Source organism: Fusarium venenatum (genome assembly GCF_020744135.1).
Source record: "Fusarium venenatum strain MPI-CAGE-CH-0201 chromosome Unknown EDB82scaffold_2, whole genome shotgun sequence".
NCBI lineage: Eukaryota > Fungi > Ascomycota > Sordariomycetes > Hypocreales > Nectriaceae > Fusarium > Fusarium venenatum.
The window spans coordinates 6,146,902-6,169,171 of record NW_027072130.1 but is presented as its reverse complement, the minus strand read 5'-3'; the positions used below and the strand labels follow the sequence as shown (position 1 = coordinate 6,169,171).

The 22,270-nt window shown below is 46.8% G+C and overlaps 10 protein-coding genes and 2 non-coding genes across 12 annotated transcripts; 3 read left to right on the top strand and 9 right to left on the bottom strand.

Moving 5' to 3' along the window:
* Positions 1–11: 11 nt before the first annotated feature.
* EDB82DRAFT_499820 (uncharacterized protein) lies at positions 12–1,011 on the bottom strand. The gene has a single exon (XM_025735343.2). It carries the CDS (start codon positions 987–989, stop codon positions 456–458), a length of 534 nt encoding a protein of 177 aa, XP_025586059.1. The 5' UTR covers positions 990–1,011; the 3' UTR covers positions 12–455.
* A 416-nt stretch (positions 1,012–1,427) lies between these two features.
* Positions 1,428–1,527, top strand: EDB82DRAFT_t133. The gene has a single exon. It is a non-coding gene; the product is annotated as a tRNA-Leu (tRNA).
* Positions 1,528–1,773: 246 nt separating this feature from the next.
* EDB82DRAFT_175748 (Metallo-dependent phosphatase-like protein) lies at positions 1,774–3,617 on the bottom strand. Its single transcript, XM_025735341.2, has 2 exons — positions 3,023–3,617; positions 1,774–2,972 (listed from the first exon to the last, which is right to left on the bottom strand). The coding sequence occupies exons 1-2, from the start codon at positions 3,180–3,182 to the stop codon at positions 1,819–1,821; spliced, it is 1,314 nt and encodes a 437-aa protein (XP_025586058.1). The 5' UTR covers positions 3,183–3,617; the 3' UTR covers positions 1,774–1,818.
* A 670-nt stretch (positions 3,618–4,287) lies between these two features.
* EDB82DRAFT_461581 (uncharacterized protein) lies at positions 4,288–6,097 on the bottom strand. Its single transcript, XM_025735340.2, has 2 exons — positions 4,746–6,097; positions 4,288–4,692 (listed from the first exon to the last, which is right to left on the bottom strand). Exons 1-2 carry the CDS (start codon positions 6,020–6,022, stop codon positions 4,377–4,379), a joined length of 1,593 nt encoding a protein of 530 aa, XP_025586057.1. The 5' UTR covers positions 6,023–6,097; the 3' UTR covers positions 4,288–4,376.
* A 1,090-nt stretch (positions 6,098–7,187) lies between these two features.
* EDB82DRAFT_499815 (uncharacterized protein) lies at positions 7,188–8,014 on the bottom strand. The gene is made up of 4 exons (XM_025735339.2): positions 7,720–8,014; positions 7,581–7,663; positions 7,487–7,531; positions 7,188–7,436 (listed from the first exon to the last, which is right to left on the bottom strand). Exons 1-4 carry the CDS (start codon positions 7,955–7,957, stop codon positions 7,404–7,406), a joined length of 399 nt encoding a protein of 132 aa, XP_025586056.1. The 5' UTR covers positions 7,958–8,014; the 3' UTR covers positions 7,188–7,403.
* A 140-nt stretch (positions 8,015–8,154) lies between these two features.
* EDB82DRAFT_499812 (RTA1 like protein-domain-containing protein) lies at positions 8,155–9,230 on the bottom strand. Its single transcript, XM_025735338.2, has 2 exons — positions 9,013–9,230; positions 8,155–8,963 (listed from the first exon to the last, which is right to left on the bottom strand). The coding sequence occupies exons 1-2, from the start codon at positions 9,197–9,199 to the stop codon at positions 8,266–8,268; spliced, it is 885 nt and encodes a 294-aa protein (XP_025586055.1). The 5' UTR covers positions 9,200–9,230; the 3' UTR covers positions 8,155–8,265.
* A 637-nt stretch (positions 9,231–9,867) lies between these two features.
* Positions 9,868–9,950, bottom strand: EDB82DRAFT_t109. Its single transcript has one exon. It is a non-coding gene; the product is annotated as a tRNA-Lys (tRNA).
* A 4-nt stretch (positions 9,951–9,954) lies between these two features.
* EDB82DRAFT_499808 (uncharacterized protein) lies at positions 9,955–11,062 on the bottom strand. The gene has a single exon (XM_065608612.1). The coding sequence runs from the start codon at positions 10,739–10,741 to the stop codon at positions 10,355–10,357; it is 387 nt and encodes a 128-aa protein (XP_065464896.1). The 5' UTR covers positions 10,742–11,062; the 3' UTR covers positions 9,955–10,354.
* Positions 11,063–14,357: 3,295 nt separating this feature from the next.
* Positions 14,358–16,471, top strand: EDB82DRAFT_499806 (acyltransferase 3). Its single transcript, XM_025735333.2, has one exon. The coding sequence runs from the start codon at positions 14,435–14,437 to the stop codon at positions 16,253–16,255; it is 1,821 nt and encodes a 606-aa protein (XP_025586050.2). The 5' UTR covers positions 14,358–14,434; the 3' UTR covers positions 16,256–16,471.
* A 220-nt stretch (positions 16,472–16,691) lies between these two features.
* Positions 16,692–17,683, top strand: EDB82DRAFT_545730 (NADP-dependent oxidoreductase domain-containing protein; the record flags this gene model as incomplete). Its single annotated transcript, XM_025735332.2, has 4 exons — positions 16,692–16,730; positions 16,776–17,213; positions 17,263–17,483; positions 17,533–17,683. 4 exons carry the CDS (start codon positions 16,692–16,694, stop codon positions 17,681–17,683), a joined length of 849 nt encoding a protein of 282 aa, XP_025586049.2.
* On the bottom strand, positions 17,493–19,482 carry EDB82DRAFT_175672 (major facilitator superfamily domain-containing protein). Its single transcript, XM_065607127.1, has 2 exons — positions 19,182–19,482; positions 17,493–19,125 (listed from the first exon to the last, which is right to left on the bottom strand). Exons 1-2 carry the CDS (start codon positions 19,252–19,254, stop codon positions 17,834–17,836), a joined length of 1,365 nt encoding a protein of 454 aa, XP_065464895.1. The 5' UTR covers positions 19,255–19,482; the 3' UTR covers positions 17,493–17,833.
* Positions 19,483–19,943: 461 nt separating this feature from the next.
* EDB82DRAFT_524816 (uncharacterized protein) lies at positions 19,944–20,565 on the bottom strand (the record flags this gene model as incomplete). Its single annotated transcript, XM_065609131.1, has 2 exons — positions 19,944–19,961; positions 20,053–20,565. 2 exons carry the CDS (start codon positions 20,563–20,565, stop codon positions 19,944–19,946), a joined length of 531 nt encoding a protein of 176 aa, XP_065464894.1.
* Between the last annotated feature and the right edge of the window lie 1,705 nt (positions 20,566–22,270).

The following is a 22,270-nucleotide window of genomic DNA, read 5'->3' as shown; positions in this document are numbered from 1 at the left end:
GTTTCGCCCACAGTCAGTTCACGATTGCTTCGACAACCTACACGTGTTCCTCAACCAAAGACCCTCTTGACCTGGATCGTATATTAACTTTGACCTTGCATGCGAGATTGTGATTGAACAAGCTCCGAGATAAGGCTGTCAAGATTCTCCACTAGCACAATCCACAGAAGCAGTATCATTGGGCTGTAAAGGTCCAAAGCCGATAGATTGCATAACATAGTGCTTGCACTAGCTTGTGATCCTGGATTTATGTAGCGCAGAAATGAATGGGCCAAGAGTCAGTTACTGAATGGGACAAATTGATTCAATTATATCGTCTGTTTTGCTTGGCACGAGTAATTCAGATGAAAAAGGTTTTTATTCAACAAAGATTGTCCCCTACAGTTGTCCATCAAACGATAACAATAAACAAAGGGAACTCCAAACTCCAAAAAGGATTATTGTCACACAGGTACTTACAGGTTCTCTCGTATGAAAACCATGTTTATGTGACGGTTCTTCTCCTCCTCTGTCTTGGGCTTCTTGACCTTGCGGTTCTCGACCCTTTCTTCAACTTGCTCAAAATGTGAGTAGTCCTCGCAGTCATAGAATTCTGTCGAGGGGGACTTTTGTTGTGTTCCAACAGTAAGGTTACCTTTGTCGGTAGAGCGTTTCTGGCTTGCAGAGGTGTTAGCATCAGAAGATGCAGATGAAACAATATCACCGTTTTTCTGGCGAGCGTAATAAAGCTCGGCGATCTTGTCTTCAATCTTCTCCATTCTGTCTCGCACTGTTGCGCACTCTGCCATCAGAGTATCGAACTGAGGATCAGATATCGATGAACTGGAAGATTTCTGTTTGCCAGAGATCTCTGGGGAAGACAGAGGAATGTCCTGCATCTCAATACCCGTGTCAAAGGTCCAATCTTGGATTGAGTCAGATATTCGTCTACCATGAAGGCCCCAGGGGATCTTCCGATAGTTGGTGCGTTTGTGGTCAAAGGGAGACATTTTAACTGTCGATTTCGGTGCCTTTTTAGTGTGTTTGTGATGATAAGGATAGTTGGGGAAAGTTTGACTGGTAGTAATCCTTAGTAGAAAGTGTGGTTTGGGGAAATGGAAATAAGTTTGGACTATTACTGAGACGTTTATATACATACTCTGGGACTAAATGTGAATTCGAGCAGACAAGAGCACCTGTCCTTTGTTCGGCCTGCTAGAGTGAAGGTTGAGAAAGAATACAGCATTGTCCAGACTTATAAATGAGGTTGAGTTCCTTTGTTCCATGGTGAGAAAACAAAAGCCTCCTACCATTGACAACAGTAACAGTGCTCTTTGATACAGTTCATTGAGTGAATTTTCAGCAAAGAATGAGAATCGCCAGGCAGTTGTCGTAATCCAAGAATCTGGTTCGTACTGCGAGCACTCGTTTTCAACAGCACTAGCTTGGGTGAGATGGCCGAGTTGGTTATGGCGCCAGGTTAAGGTTAACCTTAACACCAATTTCCTGGTGGAGCAATCCTCCTGGGTTCGAGTCCCAGTCTCATCAAAGAGTTCTCTTTTTGCTTGTTTCCACAGCACAGCTTTTTTTGCTTTTGGAGTGGCTTCTGCCTTTTTGTCGTCAGATGCGAGGTGCTGCTGCTATCTTCATGCATGAGCTGAGTCCGACTGGGATCGGGCAGTGCATCTTACCAATAACTAGTTCAGCCTATCGAATGACTCGCTGATTGTGCTCAAAGCCAACTTGTCGGAAACTCTATTTCGGTTGTGAGCTGTGGTAATGGGACATACAAAGTTGGGGGTATCAAAATGTATTCTATCAAGCATCTAATATATCGCTCTAAAGCATAACCCATGCAAGAACTCCAGCAAAAACGACCAAAGGCGAATTGAAAGTAGTTTTCAGTCCCAAATGCGCGGCCAATGATTCAGGGCGCTGTGAAGGAGACGGATTAGAAGAGCTCGCATCGCTTAAGAATGTCTTCTGATTTGGCGTAGCCTCATACGAGTCAGTGTTGTATGTCGAGTTGAGCGAAATTCTTCCCACAACATCCTTTGACTCAAGGCGAATGTGCGAATCGACTTCGTTATTCTTGAGGCCCTCTTGGGTCACAACAATTTGTCGTCCACCTCGAATCCAGTCGCCATAACCGCCGTAGCCGGTGTGCTGGCCGTAACAAAGATTAATGCCGTTTCCTTCAAGTTCCATATCGCCAACTTTGGAATCCCACTTGTAGCACCAAGAGTTTGCATGGTCATGTCCGGAAAAGAGACCAATGACACCAGGCGTCGAGATCAAAGCTTGCATCAGCGGTATGTCTTGTTCTCCATATGAGCACCCTCCTTTCTCGTCGCCGCACCATCCGTCACCTTGTTGGATAACGGTTTCATCGTTGATTCCAGGATGGTTGTTCTTGTCGACACCAGATTCCTTCTGGAGTTGAAGTGAGGCATAAACAGGAATGTGCGTGAATGCCAATGATGGAATCTCCTTGCCATACTCCTCAACCAGATCAGCATTGGTCTCGTTGAACCATTCCACCACACTCTTGTGGACCCAGTTGGGCTGGGCGCTACTTTGGTAGTAAAAGCCACCGCGACTATCAAAGAACCAGAGGATAAGTTCAGGTGTGCAGTTTGAGCTGCAGTCTGATCCATAGACTGGAAGGTAATAGTTGGTTGTTCCAGCATCGCTTCCAGGAACCATAGAATCTGTTCTTGATCCGGGCCACATATGTTCGCGCTCCAACATTCCGGTGCCGTTGATGTTACGATTATGATCATGGTTGCCGTATGTTGAAGCCCATGTTAGATTTCGATCAACCATTGGAGCGACGATCTGATCTATGTAATGTGTACTGTTGTGAGAGTACGTCGATTCTCCGTTGATAAGGTCGCCGTTTAGAACGACCAAGTCTGGTGATTCGGCATCGATGACATCGGCCATGACTTGTGCAGACCTGGCGTCTTTCTCTGGTCCTATTGAGGAAGCATCTGCACATTCGTTAGTAATGCTTTATCAAGCCGCTACCCATTCGACAAACCTTCTGCAAAGTGAAGGTCTGAGAAGACGCATATTTGGAATGTGCCATCTTCGTTAAAACGTAGAGGGTCCAGGTTACTGTTGTCCACATCATCACGTTGTGCTGTAGCATGTAGCCTTTGTCCAGCAAGGATGCTTGCGAGAGCAAGACTTCGCAACATTTTTGAAGAACTATTGAAGAGGATCGTGAGAGGTATACCAGATTTCGTGGCTTCGGGACAATGTTGTAGTTAATAAAATACCCCGACACCTACGTCAGGGGCTTGACTACAGAAGAGCACTAGAACAGGAGACATGATGAACTTAAGGAATCAGTGTTCAACTAGAAGTATCGTTTGACTATGACGCGTAGAATGTATCGCCAAGCTGCTACGCTGTCAGAGGGTGGGGAGTTGTTGCACAGTCGGTTTCGGCTTCCGAGTGACAAATTACGCGGTTTCTGGCTGATGATTCGTCGTTTTCCATCTACCGTGAGGCTTAGGAAACCTAAAGGCTAACCTTAGATCTTCTTGGCGCTTGGCAAGGGTGGAGGAAACTTCTTGGAGAAGAGTCGGTCCAATGAATAGCTTCAATTAGATGGACAATGCACTGGTCTTGTGCTCTTGGCAATTTCGGAAACCTGGTCTTGTCATTTGCCGAACGGAGTTATAGAGTGACATCTCTCAAACTCCGAATGTGTTGGAGATGATCATTGTCGGATTTGTGTCATCTATATCCGCTTCTCCAATTCTCAACTGTTAAAGTGGTTCTCTCCGGGCGGTGACCGACGACGGCTTCTAGGGTCCATAACCTAATACGAGGCTTTAATTGAACATGTTTTATGAGATTCTCGTTACTCCAACTAACTAATGCTCAATACAGGTGTCGAGAACAGGCATTTGGGGTCGATACCGGGGTATCCGGATCTGACTCGTGTCTTTTCTCCGGGATGATATCAGCAGGCTGCATATTGGAGACCATTGCCAAGACTTTGACTTATCAATCATCCCACACAAACCGATGTCACTAACCGACGCTTAGACATTGCCGCGTCACTAACTATTGATAGCCAATCAAAGACGTCATCATGCGAACCAACGGCAAAGAGACATGGCAGATAGAGATAAACTCAACAGACGTGGTGGTTGAATGATTATCCATACATCACATGGGGGACCTCTTTGATCGTCACAAAGCTAATCTACAGTTGCATAATTGGGTGAAAAGTTAGGATGCGAAGCAAGATCAAATTTGATGACAAACAATACATTAAATAATATTAATTTGGAGCCATATCCTGGCCATTTTACAATGGGTATTTGGTATCTGGTATCCCGAATCAAGGTATATACAGTAAAGATTATTCCCAAATCTACTTAGACACCACCCTCTTCGACGTTGTAAGGGAACAACCATCCGTTATCCTCGTTGTGCTCATCCTCAAACGTCGTTCCGTGGAGAGTCTCGTATCGCGTCATGTCGAAATCATCATCGCCAGCCTTTCCGTTGATGATGTTGCCAATCTTGTGGCCGATGTAGCGTCCCTCGGTCCAGGCGCCGTGAACGAAACCGTACATCTCAGCAGAGTTGGCCTCACCAGCGAACCAAAGTCTCTCGACGTTAGCGCGCATGTTTTGGTGCTTCTCGAGGGTCATGCCAACAGGCCAGTTACTGTAAGAACCAAATGCCCAACTACAGATTGGTTAGTATCTGTCAAAAGATGAAATAATTTGATTTTGACTTACGACTCGGTGCTCCAGCGAGGGTAGGTGAAGGCTGTGGGCTTGGGGATCTTCTTCTTGGGGAACATGAGTTGGAGAACCTCGAGCATCTGCTCCATGGTCTCCTCGTCAGTCTGGCGCTCTACGCGCCAAGCCTGCTCTCCAGTCACGGTAGCGAAAAGGATGTTGGAGCCCTCAGCGAAGCCCTTGGCGTTGAGAGACTGGAAAAGAGGGTAGCGGCCACGCTCGATAGGATCGGCGTAGAGAAGGAATTGGGTCTCGTCGTCCCAGAAAGACTCGTTGAACTGCATGAAAATCTTGGTGTAGGTGCCCATGGCAAACTGATCAATGGCACTCTGCTTCCATGCGGGAAGGGCAGGCTTGAACTCGACGACATTGTTTTGGAGGACACCGACGGAGAAAGTGCAGATGGCGTAGTCAGCCTCGATGCAGCCACCATCCTTGGTGGTGATCTTGACACCCTTCTTGTCGTACTTGATACCCTCGACGGTGGTGCTGAGGCGCAGGCGCTTGTCATTCTTGCGAAGGAACTCCTTGGCTTCCTCTTCGAGGATGATGTTGTAGCCACGCTGGTCGATAACGAGATTGCTAACGTCGCTGAAGTAGCCAAAGCTAGCATTGCCACCAGCAACACCATAGACGAGACCACTCTCATCGGGTGTCCAAGCAGCTTCGAAATCCCAGCCCCACCAGTCTGCGGCTTGCGCGTGCATGTCGTCCTTCTCAGGTCGCCATCCAGCTGTGCGCAGAGCACCACGAGCAGATGTATCCTGCAAGTTGTCGATTATGATACGGCCAGCCTCAGCAGCAGCCTTCTCGTAAGCGGCATCGTATTCGTCGATCTTGTCACTCCAATCCGTCTCGCCCTCGTGATCGAAAGTCTTGTACTTGTCGTAATCGGAATAGGTGGACTTGAGCTTATGCTTCTTGGCAAGTAGCCAGATAGGGTTCTCGTTGGTCTCTTCAGATCCAATTCCCTCGACCCAGTTGGCGCCAAGCTCGATGATGTAGGGCTTTCCCTGGGCGTTCTTGCCGAACTCCTGCTTCCTTAGACGGCCACCGATGTAATCATTGTGTTCGACGATCATGAAGTCCTTGATGCCAGAAGCTGTGAGGTTCTGAGCAGCTGCGACACCAGCAGCACCAGCTCCGAGAATGGCAACTTTGGTCCTAGCGCAAGATCCATGCTTCTCATTTTGGTGACCATCAGTGGGCAGAGCGTTTGTTGTTGCGGAAAGGACTGTAAGCACAGCAGAAAGCTGTGTGAGTGAGTGCCTCATTTTGAAGGTTTCTAGACTTGGACAACAAAACAAGTCTCAAGATCTTGAATTAAATTAAAAGAGTGACAGTTGAGGTGCTTAAAGGAGATAGAAGCAAACTGGCGCGACCTCGGGTGGCGTTTGTCTTTTGTATGCCCTTGCTAGATCATCCATCGCTGCAGATATCAGACCCCCTAATTTGGGCTTGTCAATCAAATGATCAGCTTCCAGGGGTGGTCTTAGCTACGCCGTCTCCATAAGACAAAAGCTAATTTGATTCTAGGGCGGCCAGTTCTCGCGATTGCCGATTGATGAGAAGGATGGGATTCGAAAGGCAGCTTCCTAGATAGGCATCTATAACCCGTTGCAAAATTCTAGCCCATGCCTTGTCAGCGACTCAGGGAAGAAAATCCCAATGTATTGCCTGGTCCAGGTAAAGTGCAAATTAAACATTGAGTTAGCCTAGCGCCGTCTCAAAAATCCCTCAAGACCCTTCGTAGGCTTGGTTTCTTAGGGAGCACAGCACTAGAACTAGGGGACTAGGGTCAACTAAGTCAGCGACGATTGACTGTCTAGACTGCTACAGTAACTCTGTTAGCACTGTTCGGCGGACAAAAGAAAAAAAAAGTCAACCTTCGAGGCACACTGGCACACAACCAAACTGCCCATACCCTTGTTCCTTTCACTGGGTCAGTTTCAAGTACAGTACGACCTGTTGGTTGTGTCTCTGAACCAACGCATTAATAATTGTGGCTCATCGAACAGAAAATGGTCCGACACGACACACCGTAATCTAACCACTGGCCAGAGCTGAAATCCTTTGAGACATTGGGTCCGTATGTTGGTCTGCACCGGCCCGTAACCTGAACATGGATAGTCATGTCCGTTCATACTTGTGTCTTGGTCTCAATTGGCGGTTGAAGATCTAGCGCACGGTGGCAATAACATTAGTGTCCTTCAGGATCCGCGAGACAAGGCATGGGGGGTCCATCTCGGCTAGGTCAATGGAAAATCATGGAGCAATAGCCAACAAAAACTTGAGACTATTAGAAGAATTCCAGAACAAATAAATTGGTGCGATTGCTCAGCTTAAGCCAATTCTAGGGGACGTCGGAACATTGGTCACTTTGACACTTGACGGGCATGGTTCCTGCATTGAGACAACAGCCTCATTATGCACGTAACTCGGTAATTATCAGGCCAACCAAATATAGATTCTATGCCTTGAGATCTCGTATAAGACAGGTCTAGATGTATTTATTGTTCGGGAGTATCGGCTTTATGTTTATATGTTACTCAATGATCCACAAGAGTAGAGATAGCTTAATTCCTATTGCCAATCCAAGTCATCGTCAATCTTGTCTCATGTAAGGTATACACAGTCATTCCTTATGCTTCATCATCACTTTTCGCCTTGCATCATCTTCATGAAAACCTGTCAACAGTGTCAGTAAAAATGAATACGTTAAAAAGTGGTGTACCAACATCGGGGTTGATCTCAACACCAGCGTTTTGCATTTCAGTCGTCAACTACAAATATCATTAGCATCATCCTTCTCGTGTTTTTTTGGTCAAATACCTCTGTAGACGCGTCTCTAAACTCCTTATCCATCATGAGCTTCATAAGATCCATCTTGCTTGGAGGCTTGGATCCATCGAGGCCTATATCAGATAGTTAGGTATTGAACACATTCCTCAAGGATGCAGGGGGCCCGTACCCTTGCCCTTGAGAACCTCTGCCATTTTTTGCATGGCCATGATAGCCGGGGGATGGCGGCTCAACTTCTCGAATGTGTCGCGGATGAGAGGATCATTCATCATTGACTCAATGTCATTCATGTTGGAAGGCTGGTCAGCTGAGGCGAAGCGACGAGGTGTCACATGCATCTGACGCATAGCTACGCGCATGATGGGCATAGCCACAGGACGGGCAACAATTCGTCGTAGAGCGAACATGATGTGGATAGTTATTGGTGTCAATGGGGGTCAAAAGAATATGTGATGAGGACTCAAATTTGCTGTGATGAGACATCGCCAAATGACATCAGGGATTGAACCAATAATTAGTGGGGAAATCAGCACAGTCAGCATTATATCTTATCTTATCTACCAGACCTAACCTGGACCTCACATAAAGATGAATTTCTGTGTCCTCTTAACAACCAACCATTACAAACATTCCCAGAGACCATAGACAAAGCAGAATGTTCGAAATGAGAGTATAACTATAAGCTACCCAGTTATGCAAATTCTCACGATGAGCACTATTGATCTAGACTTGTGGGGTATTCCGTCAGTCGAATATGCTCACTCTGTTTCGGCCGTTTTTCCGTGTCTAACCTTTGTTTGACCAGACGGCCTGGATGGACGACCAAGAAAAACAACATAACCAGAAACATAAGCAAAGCATCGAACAAGTATATGAAGATCTCATGAGAAATCACGAATCCATCTTGTCCCTGCAAATACTCGACTGCTCGAACAACACTTCGTACAATCATGACTCCAGTGACAGCCTCGATCGTTCTGAAGTATCGTCTCCACCGGACAAACGAAGAGTCCAAGAAAGGGCCTGTCTCGTTTCTTATTCGGATGTAGAGATACGCCGATGTTATGATAAAAATACTCAACGCGACCAGCTGTACTACCAAGCCTGCGATGAGGATGATGCGGCCCTTGACAATTGCGTCGGGATCTCCCGAAGCAGGTATAATAGCACCGATGAATTGACTGACAATACATCCGATATCGATAAGAACATATAGTTTCGTTAACCAGCGAAGACTAAGGAATGAGAGGTGCTCAGACTCCAGTGCCGCAGCAACTCGTCGAAGGCTCATGTAGATAGTCGCAGCGAGGAAGGGTGTTCCGGCGAGGAGGAGGACGTTTTGTAGAATGAACGGACCAGCTTCAGCAGGGTCATCGTGGGCTTGGGCTCGCCCGAAGTAACCAAAGATCTCGCCTGTAGAGGTTAGGATAGAACATCTACTGAGGATGCAAGGCTCACTTACATATGCCACCGAGAATGAAGGGGATAAAGAACCAAGCTCGATAAATGAAGATGAATATCAAATGGGCTATTGTGACAAGACCAAATAGGGCGACGAAAGAGATTGCGGCAGGCTTGTTGGGTAGGTACTCAAAGAACACAATCTGAGTCCCGTTCACAACGGGTCCGAAAGGTCCGTCTTGGTTCATGTTGATACGAGATGGGTATGGCTACTCCAACTCGCAACGGAATCAGAAAAATGAAAGTAGAATTGAAGGTTACTAACGAAAAGAAGGACATGAACAAAGAGAAGTGATAAAAAGATTTTTAGGTGCTCAGAGGCAGCCATTCTATACTCTCGAGAAAGACTCTGTGGAGCATATTTTTTTTCGCATTCGAATGCGAATATTACGGCGCTAGTGTTGATGGCTTCATTACTGGCCCACCCAGGTGACGCGGTCAGTCGTAAATACTTGGGCTAGGGTGACATTGACGGTCATCGGAACAGTCTCAGGATACAAGAGTTAGTACCTGCATGGTTTGTTGTTTGTTTCGTAATACTTTGCGGGACAAGTCCATAGAGGAGGGCATTGATGTGGTAATAGCTTCGCGTTACGGCGGAGTCATCAACTTGAGCAGTTATTCACATAGACGATAATGATATCACGATTAGCTTGGAGCCTGGAGCTACTATCTGAAAAGATAAAATAAAAATAAGAATATGACTCATGTAATATGAGTAGGCAGCTATGGTTATACTCTTGGAATGATGGGACCTCAGGACACAATACTCCCGTGATTCAGCTTTGAAGATCAAGACACGAAAAATACAAAAAAGAGATGCCTCGCAAATGCTCGCAATCGAATTTATAGGAACAGCCCGATGCGGGGGTCGAACCCGCAACCTTGAGATCGCGTACTCGTAAGAGTCTCACGCTCTACCGATTGAGCTAACCGGGCGTGGCTCTGATTGGTTGAAAACTGAGGTTCAATTTGGGCAACATGAGGACAAAGAGAAGAAGGGAAGCGAGACACGATAGATGCTAAGCCAACAGACGTAATGTCACAATACCACTGCAAAGAAAGACCATTTCCAGTCCCCAAGAATCCAGCTATTCGCCTGAAGATGTCGAGATCAACCCGACCCTCGATTCTCAAACATCACCCTCAGACCGCATCAATGCTTTGCTACAGTTCGGCGTAAATGCCCCGAAAGGGGGCAGTATCGGGGAACCGGCCGGTACAGAGTCACAGAAAGTGATGCGAGTGGCTGGCGGCACCCCCGGTAGATTCCACTCTTGGTCAGCGATCATCCTTGGTTGCTCCACACATGTCAACCCTCACTTTCGCCCCTGGGAACCAAATCATTGATCGCCAACGAAACTGAACCTTTGAAGCATTAACTCCATCAACTTCCACACCTTGGGTGGATAATTCCCATTAATCCAATAATCACCAGTTGAAGTCTTGCTAATTAGAGAATAATTCCTCGCGAGCATATTGTTTGGACTGATACACTTGATGTGGTAGTAAACAGGATGACCTGGAGAGGCTGCCCAGACATCCTTGACTGGTTCGTTATGTTCGCTTGATCGGAAACTGCTCTTCATGGCTGGGCTAAAGTCCAGTGATTCTGCTAGATTGGCTCTAACACTAGCAAAATGGATGGTAAACTGGTTGACGTCTCCAAACAGAGGCGGTATTCCGGAAAGATCCAATGCATCCCTCGTGAGACTGGCCTCGGAGATCATACGCGTTCCCGATGGTGACAGAGCGGTTTGAACCTTTTGGGAAGAGAGCAGATACAACCACGATGGCCAGCCAGGCGACAATGGCGTCTGATTCACTCACGAATGGAGCCGGATGTCCTTTTCTGAGGGTTGATGTAGCTTGACTGCGTAGCTCTTTGACAACTGTCTTTGGTAGGAAAAGCACTTTGCTTTCAACGGTTCGCCACCATATTAGATCCAGAATGTAGTAAAACGCAAAGATATACGTTCTCCAACCTGTAATTCGCTGTTTTTCCAGGGGATGTGCCTCTGTGAAAGCAGAATTGCGTCCTGCGGTGGCCATGGGATCATCATCCGCTGACAGCATGGGCGGAATCTCTGATACACGTCCGGCAACTGCAAGACTCCATGCATGACCAAGCTGAGCTAGACTCATCCCATCAACAGCGATATGAGGCCAACAGATCGATACCAGAGTCGCATCTGTGAAAGATACAATATGAAGTGTTAATTGTGGGTGATCAGACTTGAGATAGTCGTCCAGACAGAGCGGAGTACCTGGTGGAACTCCTAAAGTGTTAAACTCAGGGAGCTGCTCTTGGATAGACAGTTTCTCCCGAGTTGGTCTTGGGAGCTTGGATGCTACAGGGTGTTCATCTATGTTAACGTCGAAGGTGGTCTGGTGAAACCCAAAAGCAGGTCGTTGCGAAGAAAAAGTCTTCGGGACGTGAATTTCGAGTTTTTCTTTGCTCTAGTGGTTAGATTAGCAAACACTCAAAGTCATCAGTTTAAATTTGCTCTGACATTTATTCGGATACGTCCGCCAAGCTTCCTCCATCCCAGAAGAGTGATCACTCGAGACAAAGAATCGCTGAGCATCGTTGCATCCAGCGCGTCGTTGAACCTGAGCGTTGAACATTGTACATAGTTACGCAGGAGCGGCGTATCATCGAAGTAGAAGACTGGCAGTATGGTGTCGGTAGGGTCTATTGGATAGTTGGGAGTCGATCGTGTTTGGCCAAGAACTAATCGCCTGATAGTCTGTAGCGTCATTTTTTTGACCAGCCTGTTGATATTTGCGCTTCTAGGCGATGATGGAGAATCTACTTTCGTCACGAACAGTGAGGAGGTTTGAAGATTGCGCTCACCTCAGGTGCTCGTGATCATTTAGCCCCGAACGTCCGACAGCAAGTGCTTACCACATTCGACTGATAGACCAATAGCAGGAGCCGATGCGTCATATCTCACGCGAGAGGTTATAATCAGAATGTAGACCGTTGTATATGATCAGAGACAGTTCTATGTGCCACAAACCCGTGATTCACGGGTTACGAAACTCAAAGTTATGCGAGATATACAACAACGGAGACTCGACGGAGATCTGAAAGTGAGCCTTCAGATTTTGTACGCAAACTGATCACATCGCCGATGTACACCTAACTCCTAGAAGTTGAGATCCATCAGAAATGGATAATAATCGGGTTATTTTGTTGAGGTTATGGCAGTCCTTAATCAAGACAAAGGAAACAGTAACGCAGATTGCGTTGTGTCCTGTTCAGCCACCCTTAGTTCCCTTTCAATGACCACCTGAACACTCCCTTTAGATAGCACAGACTACTTGAACACAATAATTCTTTTAACAATGTGTCCATTCTTCCGAGTCACGTTTCTTTCGAGTTATGGTGGGCGTAGTAAAGGTGTTCTAGTATTTACTCCGACTGTTCCTTTGTTGGCTTTCATTTGTTCGTGGAGAACACCAAATATTACAACGAGATCAGTCAAGTTCAACAGCCAACAATGGCAGAGCTCTAAGTCGCAAGAAAGTAAATACATTTTAAACGTCGAATTGTAAATATGTCGCTCTTCCTTTTCTTCCCTTGACTTTCCTCTCTAAATCAATTCACCTTGGCTCACCAACAGTAAGTAAACATTCCTATCCACCAACTAACATCTACCAGACAGAAACAATTTCTTAACCGCCGCCCTTCAAAAACCCTCAGACTTCATCATGGATTCCTCTCAGCAGAAAATCAGCTACAATGGTGAGCTTGTTGACTAAGCCTTCGCCATTTTGAATCGAAATGGTGACAATTGGTCACCCGACCAAGCTCCTATCATCCGAGGGGCTGTCGAGACCATTTGTAACCACATAGAAGGGGTCAACTGTCTGGCAAAGGTGGAGTACGTGATTGTCACTCAATATATCGCGAAGCTCCATGAGACTGAACAGTACCTTTTGCCAGCGCTCTAGCTAACATGATTGTGATGACACGACCCAAGGACCAGATGTCAAAAGCAGACACCCAGTTTCAATACTTAATCACCATCTTAGCAGACGCAGAGGTTGAGAAAGAGATGATCAAGTAGGTCTTGCTGACTCACCATTGCAGTGTAATGACCCGGGGCTGGTCCCGTTCGAAGGAAGCCTCTAAGCTGCGGTGGAAGAGATCCACGGGATAGGGGTTTTCAAAGTACATGCTGGATTTTGTGGATGCGCTCAGTGATACTGTCGCTACAAGGTAAACTACGGGCTAGTTGAGGGGTCAGATGGGAGCACAGGTTTGAAAGCAGCAGGACTGCTAGTAGTCGAGAATTTTAGAATACATTCCTTTTTTAGTGAACATTAATCATGCTATTGTGTTATCGCTGATAAACATGCCCTTTCTAAGTGATTAATTGTGGCTAGTTCCATGGAAAACATCCACTAGTTCCATTTCTTGCAGAGACACTGATGTAGAATTTGAGGTTATGTACGTACAGCATTCTGTTGCTCAATGAAGCGATTGATCAGCCGCTTGTGTTCCCTTCAAAGCCTGAATGGTCATATACAATTGTCATACCTTAAGAACCATCATAATTTGGAGTGATTCACAAGTCTTAGCCATGTATAAATAGTTGACTTTCCCATAGCGTTCAAATCTGCACAAAACCTCACCTATTTATCAAACATTGAACACAAGGACGAGTTCTGTTCTATCATATATTTTAAAACCAACAACCAATACTTGAAGATGCCCGAGACAACAAAGACCATCCGTGCCGACCACAAGAAGTGGAAATGCAACAACAATGTTGATAATAAGCCCTGCGGCAAGATAAACGACATGAGCATATATCTCTGTAATTGTGGTTCTTGTCGCAAAGCCGACGATGAAGCTTTGACGGCAGATGGATCCACCATTGGAAGAATGTACAAGTTACACGATGACTTGTCTGAGGATTGGGAATACTTTAGTCCTCAGAAACTTTAGGTTGTTTCTGTCAATGGGAAGCGTTATTAAGCAGGGAGGTTTATAGGTAGTCAGTGACAGCAGTGTACAGGAGGCTGGCTGCATTGGTAGTTGACCCACAGTGCCAAAGCTATCTTTAAACAAGCAAAAAACATAATCGCTTGTATAAAAGAATAAGATAAATTCTTTTTACTTTGAAGTTTGAACAGCTGTGATTTGTACATCTCCAAACCCAACCATCCAATACATGCAACGATTGTCATGATGTGGCTGCGATTCCATGTGGCGCCGTTATTGTGGCGGCAGCTCAAAAACGGCTAAACCCCTTGTAGATCTTGGCTTAGGTAATTTCGACAGGGATCGTATCAAGGACACTCTGTACAGCCTCCCTCGAATTAATTCGTCCACCATCAACCTCGGTCGCATTCACATCTCATCGCGTCGTTCGTTTCTTTACTTTGCCAGCGCGCGATTGATCGAATGAATGCTCCCAATCGCTAGATCAAGAACATCTCAGTCTGGCACCATGGGCGGCCAAGATCTACTGCCTCGCTCTGAGTACGAGGATAAGCCCTCGTCAGCGTCAGCCCCAAATTCGCGACTCAACAGGGACAAGATCAAATGTCTCGACGGTCTGCGAGGTATCGCCTGTCTCCTCGTGTTCAACTATCATTTTTTCTGGCCATGGACGCCTGTTATTATGCTCGGTTATGGCGCGTTTCCTCCACGTGCGCCCGAGCCGTACTGGGGCTGGCAATCGCTCCCCATCATCTGTCTTTTGCATCGTGGACGTGCTATGGTCGCTATTTTCTTCGCCATCTCCGGATATGTTATTTGTCGCCATATTCTACGCCTCATTCATGAGCGCAAGATTGACTCTGCCTATCAGAAGCTTGCATCTTCAGTCTTCAGACGTATCTTTCGCCTCTACATTCCCCCCACTATCAGCATGTTCCTGGTGGCTGTGCTAGCGCAGATTGGTGTCTTCAAGTCTGAGTTCTCCATTTACAAGGGCCCCGACTCGCACTACATCAATGCGACCATCACTCACGCCGATTTGGCTGAGAGCAACATCTGTGTTAATGGCACCGCTGTGAAGGGCGCAGCAGGCATTGCGAACTATCTTGGTATTGAAACTACCGCATACCTCCGCAACACTACCGGCTACCCGCTGGGGAACACCACTGAATGGACCGACCAGCTGCTTTGTGTTAACCACACGACACGATCTTATGGACCATCCCAGCTCTACACGTTGGAATCTGAGTATGAGGCTCAATTCCCTGCAAATGACACCAACATCACCGTCATCATCAAGCCAACAAAGCACATGTCCACCATGGAACGACTGGCATCACTCAGTTATTATGACGACGAAGACCTGGACTTGTCTCTCAATGCCACCAATGCTACAAACCCTCTCAACCTTACGTGGGTTCAGATGGGCGGATCATGGGAAGAGCACCCATTCATTCATCCCAACTTGACATACGCCATGAAGAATTTCACTCGATCTTACGCTGAATGGGCCAATCCATTCAACTTTGGCCACTACCATACACGTTACGATCCTCACACTTTCACGATCCCAATGGAATTCCGTGGTTCCATGCTCATCTACATCTTCCTTCTCGGAACAGCCTTCATGAAGGCCAAGTGGCGAGCGAGGATCGGCAGTTTCCTCTCTGTGTACAGTTTGATCATTGGACGATGGGACATGGCCACGTTCATGGGCGGCATGCTGCTTTCGGAGCATGATATTCGACGATCATCCGATCTGCCACCTTCAGCTGCTGGAGCCAAAGGACGTGGAAGAGACTTCCAACGAACGACCAGGGGAACCGTGTTGAGATGGGCCGGTATCATCTTAGCGCTCTACTTCCTTTCATACCCCGACGCCGGCGCCGAATACACTCCCGGCTTTGCATATCTTTCAACCTGGGTGCCACGGTACTACATCCCACTTTCCGGCTGGATGTTTTACCAGGCGATGGGTGCGGTTCTTCTCGTTGCTTGCATCTTGCGCAGTCCGGCACTTGTTCGCCTGCTCGAGAGTCGCTTCCCGCAGTACTTGGGCAAGGTTAGTTTCTCACTGTATCTTGTGCATGGGCCTGTGCTACACAGTCTCGGGTTCTGGATAATGCCCCGGTTATTTGATAGCTTTGGAAAGATGGGCGGTTATGCGGTCGGCTGGGTTATTCTCATGGCTGTCACGTTTTATCTGACAAACCTATGGAACAACAGGGTCGATGTTTGGAGTGTAACAGTTGGAAGGAGGGTTGAGAAGATGCTTGCAGAGGACTAAGCGGTCGGTCGCTGGCGATGAAGAGAAGAAATGATGGATGATTTGAGGATGTAAATATGCCACGTTTATCAGACTGAAACCAAAAGCACGCTCATATACAGACAGTAGTGTCTTTGGATGAGTTGAGATGTAGAAAAATGACTTTTTGCAATGCATTGCATTTGATGTGGAATGTACAAGTCACCGGGTTTGAGGCAATTTTTTTTTAAAAAAAAAGATATGATTAAGATATATTAAACTACCAATGTGTTGCGTTTTGCTCGATGACAGACTGACCGCGACGTGCCGATGTGAATGCTACGTCATCCCCGCATCAGGACCCAGCGAAGTCGGACCCATCAGTTCTTATCAGATGGTAAACCTGACATCATAAAAACAGCATCAATTTCTTCTTTCTCTTGCTTCGACTTCGCAGAAATAGCAGAACCATCACAAAATGGCATCGCAACCCTCACTTCTTACCGCGACGGCCAAGGTATGATACGTCAACCAGCACAACGAACCCTACTAACGCAGTCAGCTCAACAATGGCCTCATCATCCCCCGCATCCAACTCGGCCTCTACATGATGTCCACCAGAGAAGCCACAGATTCAGTTCGTCAAGGTCTTCTCACCGGCTACCGCGCCTTTGACTGCGCGCAGATGTACCATAATGAGCGCCAGGCCGGTAAGGCTATCAGCGACTTTCTCGCCAGCAGCGAGAACAAGTCTGGCCTGAAGCGTGAGGATATCTGGTACACTTCCAAGCTCGCCAGCTGCGACACATCGTACGATAACGTGCGAAGATCGGTGAAGAAGTCTGTCGAAGCTTCTGGTCTGGGATACATTGACTTGTTCCTGCTGCACAGCCCTTATGGGGGTAAGGAAGCGAGACTTACCAGTTGGAAGGCTCTTGAGGATGCTGTTGATGCGGGTGAAATCCGTGCTGCTGGAGTCAGCAACTTTGGCTCTGGTCACGTGAGTCTTCAATATCAGATCTCAGGCAGCACCATCTGACATTTTCCAGATCGAAGAATTGATGGCGTCCAACCCACGAATCGCTCCTGTCATCAACCAGATCGAGGTCCATCCTTTCAACACACAAGAGGACATTCGAGCCACCTGCGCCAAGCACGACATCGCCATCGAGGCTTACGCGCCTCTTGCTCGCGCCGAACGTATGGATCACCCTGCCATTCTCGACATGGCCAAGAAGTACTCTGTCACCCCAGCACAGATCTTTGTCAAGTAAGCCCCCCAAATACTGACATGTTGTGACAGTACTGACTGCTTCCAGGTGGGGTCTCCAGCACGATTTTATCACTTTGCCCAAGAGCACTAAACAGAAGCGCATGATCGAGAATGCAAGCGTTGATGGATTTGAGATTTCAGAAAATGACATGAAGACGTTGGACGGTTTGGATGAGCACTTGGTTACTGATTGGTGAGTTACCTTCGTCAGCGACTGATACACATATGGCTAATGATTACGCAGGGACCCTACCGATGCACCATGATAGTTTTACGAATTTAGAAATAACAGAGAATTGTTGGATTTTCTATCACAGAGCTGTCCATAATAAGTCTAAGTGGCGTTTTCATTCAGCCGCCTCTGAAGAATCTTCCTGCCTCTCACTTGTGCCCACCTCTCTGATGACCAACCAAGCCGGGAAGATCGCAATAGCCCAAAGCCCAAAATTAACGTATGTACTACCGACAGTCGCCATGATGGGCAGTGCATTGAGTCCATAGCTGAGAGCTTGCCATGCTGATTCCGTGCCTCGCAGGAGCGCTGATAGACGCACTGTTTCTTGAGAGCTAGTCGACATTTCTCCAATGACGAAAAAGGCAAAGTTGTAGTTGAGTTGGAAACCAGTGACAAGAAAGATGAAAACACCAAATGCGGCTCCAAACCCAGGGTCAGCCCAGTCGTAGAGAGCCCCTTCACGATTGAACTTGGTGACGTTGACTGTCAACCATATCCACCAACCTCCTTGCAGAGCCATGATAACGACATATGCCCATCGCGCACGCTTCTTGAGAGATATTTGGTTCTGGTCAAGCCACAATCCAAGCAAGTTACTTATGATGACCGCAACGATACCAGAGATGAAAGACCCCAGAGCCCGAGCTCGCACGCTGAACCAGAGAGCGATATAAGTGAAAAACACTGATTCGGAGTAAACACCCTGACCAATCCACAATATCAGTAGGAGAAAGTCCTTCTTCAGGAATGTTCGCGTCGTTGCTTTGAATTCTTTCCAAGGGTGATCATGAATGTTCATATCAACCTGTCGACCGTCGGAGCGCTGTACTTCCGAGGGCTTGTTCAAAAGACATGCGATGAAAGGACCCAAAGCCTGAAGGGTGATGAAGATGAGGTAAACTTTGTATGAAACCTTGCCAGCCTCATTCTGATCGACGTTAAGACCCAGGTTGATCGCACCGCCCATGATTTGGCTGAATCTTGTGAAGGAGAGCCAATAGGCGACCATGCGACCTCTGTTTCGCGGTTCGGGATATCCGATGGCAATTGCCGCTTCAGCTGACCAAAATACTCCTGCAGAAACACCACAACAGGCTGCGCCGAAGATTACAAGCCACTCAACGCCATACCGATTGTTCAAGTACAAACCTGCACTGTAGGGTGCAAAACCGACAGTGCCGATGATGAGCGCACCCTTGATGCCGATGTACTTGACGATGCCGCTTGTGAACCAACAGGAGATGATCATCAAACAGAAAGTGAGCGCGTTGCCGGTGTTGACTAGGTAGGGTTTCTGAGCACCGCCTGCACCAAGAGAGTTCATTGCGCTCCAGAGACCGGGGGCTGCGAAGCTGCAGAGGCCTAGAATCGTCGCGTTGTAGATGGGTGAACGATTCCATTTTGCTAGATACCTAGTGTTAGTGCGGGGTTCCAGATGGGGAAACTGGTGATGATGTTACGCTTGAGAGAGGCTTGGCGAGGTGCTTCGGCGTTGACTGTATCAAAGGCATGCTTCTGCTCCGAGTCTGACATGATTGCAGTCAATCAGCCTCCTGTTTTAGTTGAGAGTTAATGGGTAATAATGCGTATGGGAAAGTGAAAGAGATGAAAGATGTTATCTTGGAATCTGTGGAAGATTAAGATAAGCATGCAGACTGAGGTATTGCGTGACAGGCCTTGAGATAACGTGCGCGCTCATCAACCCTCGATTGGGACTGGTGTTCATGTTGGGCAAAACAAGTCGCTAATCATTGATAAGATACTGCGCTCTTGTGATACGTTTTCAGGGATCGTCATTACATTGTACCATCGTCATGAATCTCTGCTGTCTTCGGGTGTGACATTCTTCAGGGCATCATAAGAATTGGCTGCTAGAAGCATAAGGAGTGAAATAGTAGGTCTGCCGCCACTCAGGTCGGATTTCTTGGCCATTTATTCTTACACCTAAAACTTAAGAAGGTCAACGTTTCTGCTACCCACTAGACACGTTTCAGGTGTATAATTGCGTGTTATTTGTCAGGACGTTAAGATGGTAATACCCAAAAACACAGACCAGTAGCCTATTGTTTATAGAGCGGGAAGAGCCTGTTTGGCCGAAGCGGCGTATCAAATATGAGCTTACCCAGAATAGTCCAATAAATTTGACCTGAGTCACGACGCTTGAGGTATTGCATGACCGTTCAGCATTTGATATCGCCGCCATATCCCACGTTTTCTATACTTCATCTGGAAATATACGGCTGTACAAAGATGAGCAGTGGCTTAGCATACAGATGACAGATGTCAATTTCCATGTACATAGAAATCGCCTAGGCGAATGTTACACCTTACCTCTTCGAGATACTTGATGATGTCTGGGACAGTGATGGCGACGTGGACAGTTTTGTACCCGGAGGACAAAACCCGAGCGCGAATCTCCCAACGCGTAGAGGGCTTACTAAACCTAAGAAAAGGGTAATGAACATCATTAAACCTTAGATCTGGTCGAGCCAAATATTTGTTTGTGGCGAAAACTTCGGCCTCAACTTGGAGTTGGTCCATGGAGAGCCACCGCTGAAGCTTAACGCACATGAGTTTCTTGTTCCTTCTGCCGTCTACATTGAGAGCGATAGGCCGGACGAGGGCGTAGTCGTGCGGGTCTGGATCATTGGCGATGGAATCGAGGATCATATAACAAAGCTCGAGGGGTAATGTCCGCCGACCTCGTGTGTTGGAGGTGATGAGTGTTAGAGACTGGGAAACAAGACTTTCGACGTAAGCGGGTCCGCGAAGAGTTTTATTAAGAATCATCATTGGCTTCCAATGGGCGAGCATTTCAGCTTCGTTGTCGCGGGCAGGCCTCATCTTGATGATGTCGTTCAGTGTGACGCAGGTATTAATTGACGTTCAGCTGTGTCGTAACAACTCGCAACGAAATGCTGGAAGAACGGCTAAGGATAATGGAAGTGAAACTGAAACTTGATGGACAGCAAAAGCTTAGACGGACTCTTGTTATTTATGTTTGGGTATAAAGTTAATACATTTAATCCGGTATTGTTGAAAAGTCAAAAGGAACACCTGCTGTGTCGTTTATACAACACTGATACGAGCTTCTGGATTTAGAAAACTAAAGCTTATAGTCCTGGAATTTTGTCAGCTGCCCGAGTCTCCTGGCGAGATCTAGATCAGTCTTGCGTTATTGCTTCTATGAGGCACCTTGACAGAAGTTTTTACACTACGCGGTACTATCTGTGGCAGCAGGTTTTCGACAGGCATAATAGCATCACAGTCGAAATCAATAACTCGTTCTACTGTCTCTCTCTCTCTCTCTCTCTCTCTCTCTCTCTCTCTCTCTCTCTCTCTCTCTCTCTCTCTCTCTCTCTCTCTCTCTCTCTCTCTCTCTCTCTCTCTGTGTGTGTATGTACATATTGGACTCTAGGCATGTTTGTGTTTGCAGTCCAGCACTTGAGATTGTCTTAAATCACGAATAAGACCTGACCCATACGTAACCAATAATGACGATAAAAAAGAGGTAAGTAAAGACAATCGTTCACGACTTTCCATTCATGCTCGGTTATGATGACTATTGAGGGTTAAGACTTCAGATACTAGAATGGAGTCGTGTAGCTACGTTGTGTGTCATTCTATAAAATTCTATCCACGACACAATACCCATGACCGCAGAATTTAGGAACATATGTTGAGTTTGAGGTACTCACAAGGACTACAAGCTTGTAGCTCTGAGATGATGATTGCGCAATCGTTCAATCCTGTGATGGTAAGCGAAGCCCACTGACTTCACAAGTACCCCTTGGGACTTCTAGGTTTTCTGAACCCATGATTCTTCAATTAATCAGACACGCAAGACATGTTCAGGGCAGCAGCACAGACTGAAATTAAGGAACAGCTAGCGAAACTCGACATACGAGTAGGACAAATGAATTTAGGTAATGCTATCTCACATTGTCACCCTTTCTCCCCCTTCAATACGGCCCGTTTAAACAAGCTTAAACAGCCTCTGCAACCAAAAGCCCCATACAAAAGACACTGATCTCTGGGGTGCAGTGCGGGTTGACCTACCAGAAGGCAAAGATTCGAGACGTTTTGAGACGAATGAAGACGTAAAGTTCCGGGGAAGTTGCAGGCTACGCTTCGACGTTCTAGAAACGAAAAAAGGTCGGTCTGACAAAAAAGATGGACCAGGCACGAACTCATTATTCATAGATTAGTCAATGCAATGAGGTGAATAACCCCACAGATAAGCGATCCATAGACGGAGATTGACGTTGAATTTCTTCGTGGAGAAGAGAGATGAAAAGTTTGATGAAGAAATTTTCGTATTCTGCGTATGCTGATCTATAAAAAAGAGGTTTAATCCCCTGGTCATTTCCGCGCCACTGAATGACTAGCAGATCGACATTCGAGATCAGCCAAACTGGTTCTTCTCTTTTCCCATCAAAAGAGGGAAAAAGTCAGCCATGACTTGTGTTTCTCTTCCCCAAAGTCAATATTGTTGGGGCCCCGGAGTTATCTCGTTGTCCAGCAGGCTCGAGAGTCGAAAGTTCACAGA

Coding starts and splice junctions, on each gene's coding strand:
- EDB82DRAFT_499808 (XM_065608612.1), bottom strand. CDS start 10,741: ATGATCTCCGAGGCCAGTCTCACGAGGGATGCATTGGATCTTTCCGGA.
- EDB82DRAFT_175748 (XM_025735341.2), bottom strand. CDS start 3,182: ATGTTGCGAAGTCTTGCTCTCGCAAGCATCCTTGCTGGACAAAGGCTA. Junction 2,973..3,022: donor AGACCTTCACTTTGCAGAAG/GTTTGTCGAATG, acceptor ACGAATGTGCAG/ATGCTTCCTCAATAGGACCA.
- EDB82DRAFT_461581 (XM_025735340.2), bottom strand. CDS start 6,022: ATGAGGCACTCACTCACACAGCTTTCTGCTGTGCTTACAGTCCTTTCC. Junction 4,693..4,745: donor CCTCGCTGGAGCACCGAGTC/GTAAGTCAAAAT, acceptor ACCAATCTGTAG/TTGGGCATTTGGTTCTTACA.
- EDB82DRAFT_499806 (XM_025735333.2), top strand. CDS start 14,435: ATGCTCCCAATCGCTAGATCAAGAACATCTCAGTCTGGCACCATGGGC.
- EDB82DRAFT_499820 (XM_025735343.2), bottom strand. CDS start 989: ATGTCTCCCTTTGACCACAAACGCACCAACTATCGGAAGATCCCCTGG.
- EDB82DRAFT_175672 (XM_065607127.1), bottom strand. CDS start 19,254: ATGTCAGACTCGGAGCAGAAGCATGCCTTTGATACAGTCAACGCCGAA. Junction 19,126..19,181: donor TCGCCAAGCCTCTCTCAAGC/GTAACATCATCA, acceptor CTAGGTATCTAG/CAAAATGGAATCGTTCACCC.
- EDB82DRAFT_499812 (XM_025735338.2), bottom strand. CDS start 9,199: ATGAACCAAGACGGACCTTTCGGACCCGTTGTGAACGGGACTCAGATT. Junction 8,964..9,012: donor CTTCATTCTCGGTGGCATAT/GTAAGTGAGCCT, acceptor TAACCTCTACAG/GCGAGATCTTTGGTTACTTC.
- EDB82DRAFT_499815 (XM_025735339.2), bottom strand. CDS start 7,957: ATGTTCGCTCTACGACGAATTGTTGCCCGTCCTGTGGCTATGCCCATC. Junction 7,664..7,719: donor AGAGGTTCTCAAGGGCAAGG/GTACGGGCCCCC, acceptor TATCTGATATAG/GCCTCGATGGATCCAAGCCT. Junction 7,437..7,486: donor GTGTTGAGATCAACCCCGAT/GTTGGTACACCA, acceptor CACTGTTGACAG/GTTTTCATGAAGATGATGCA.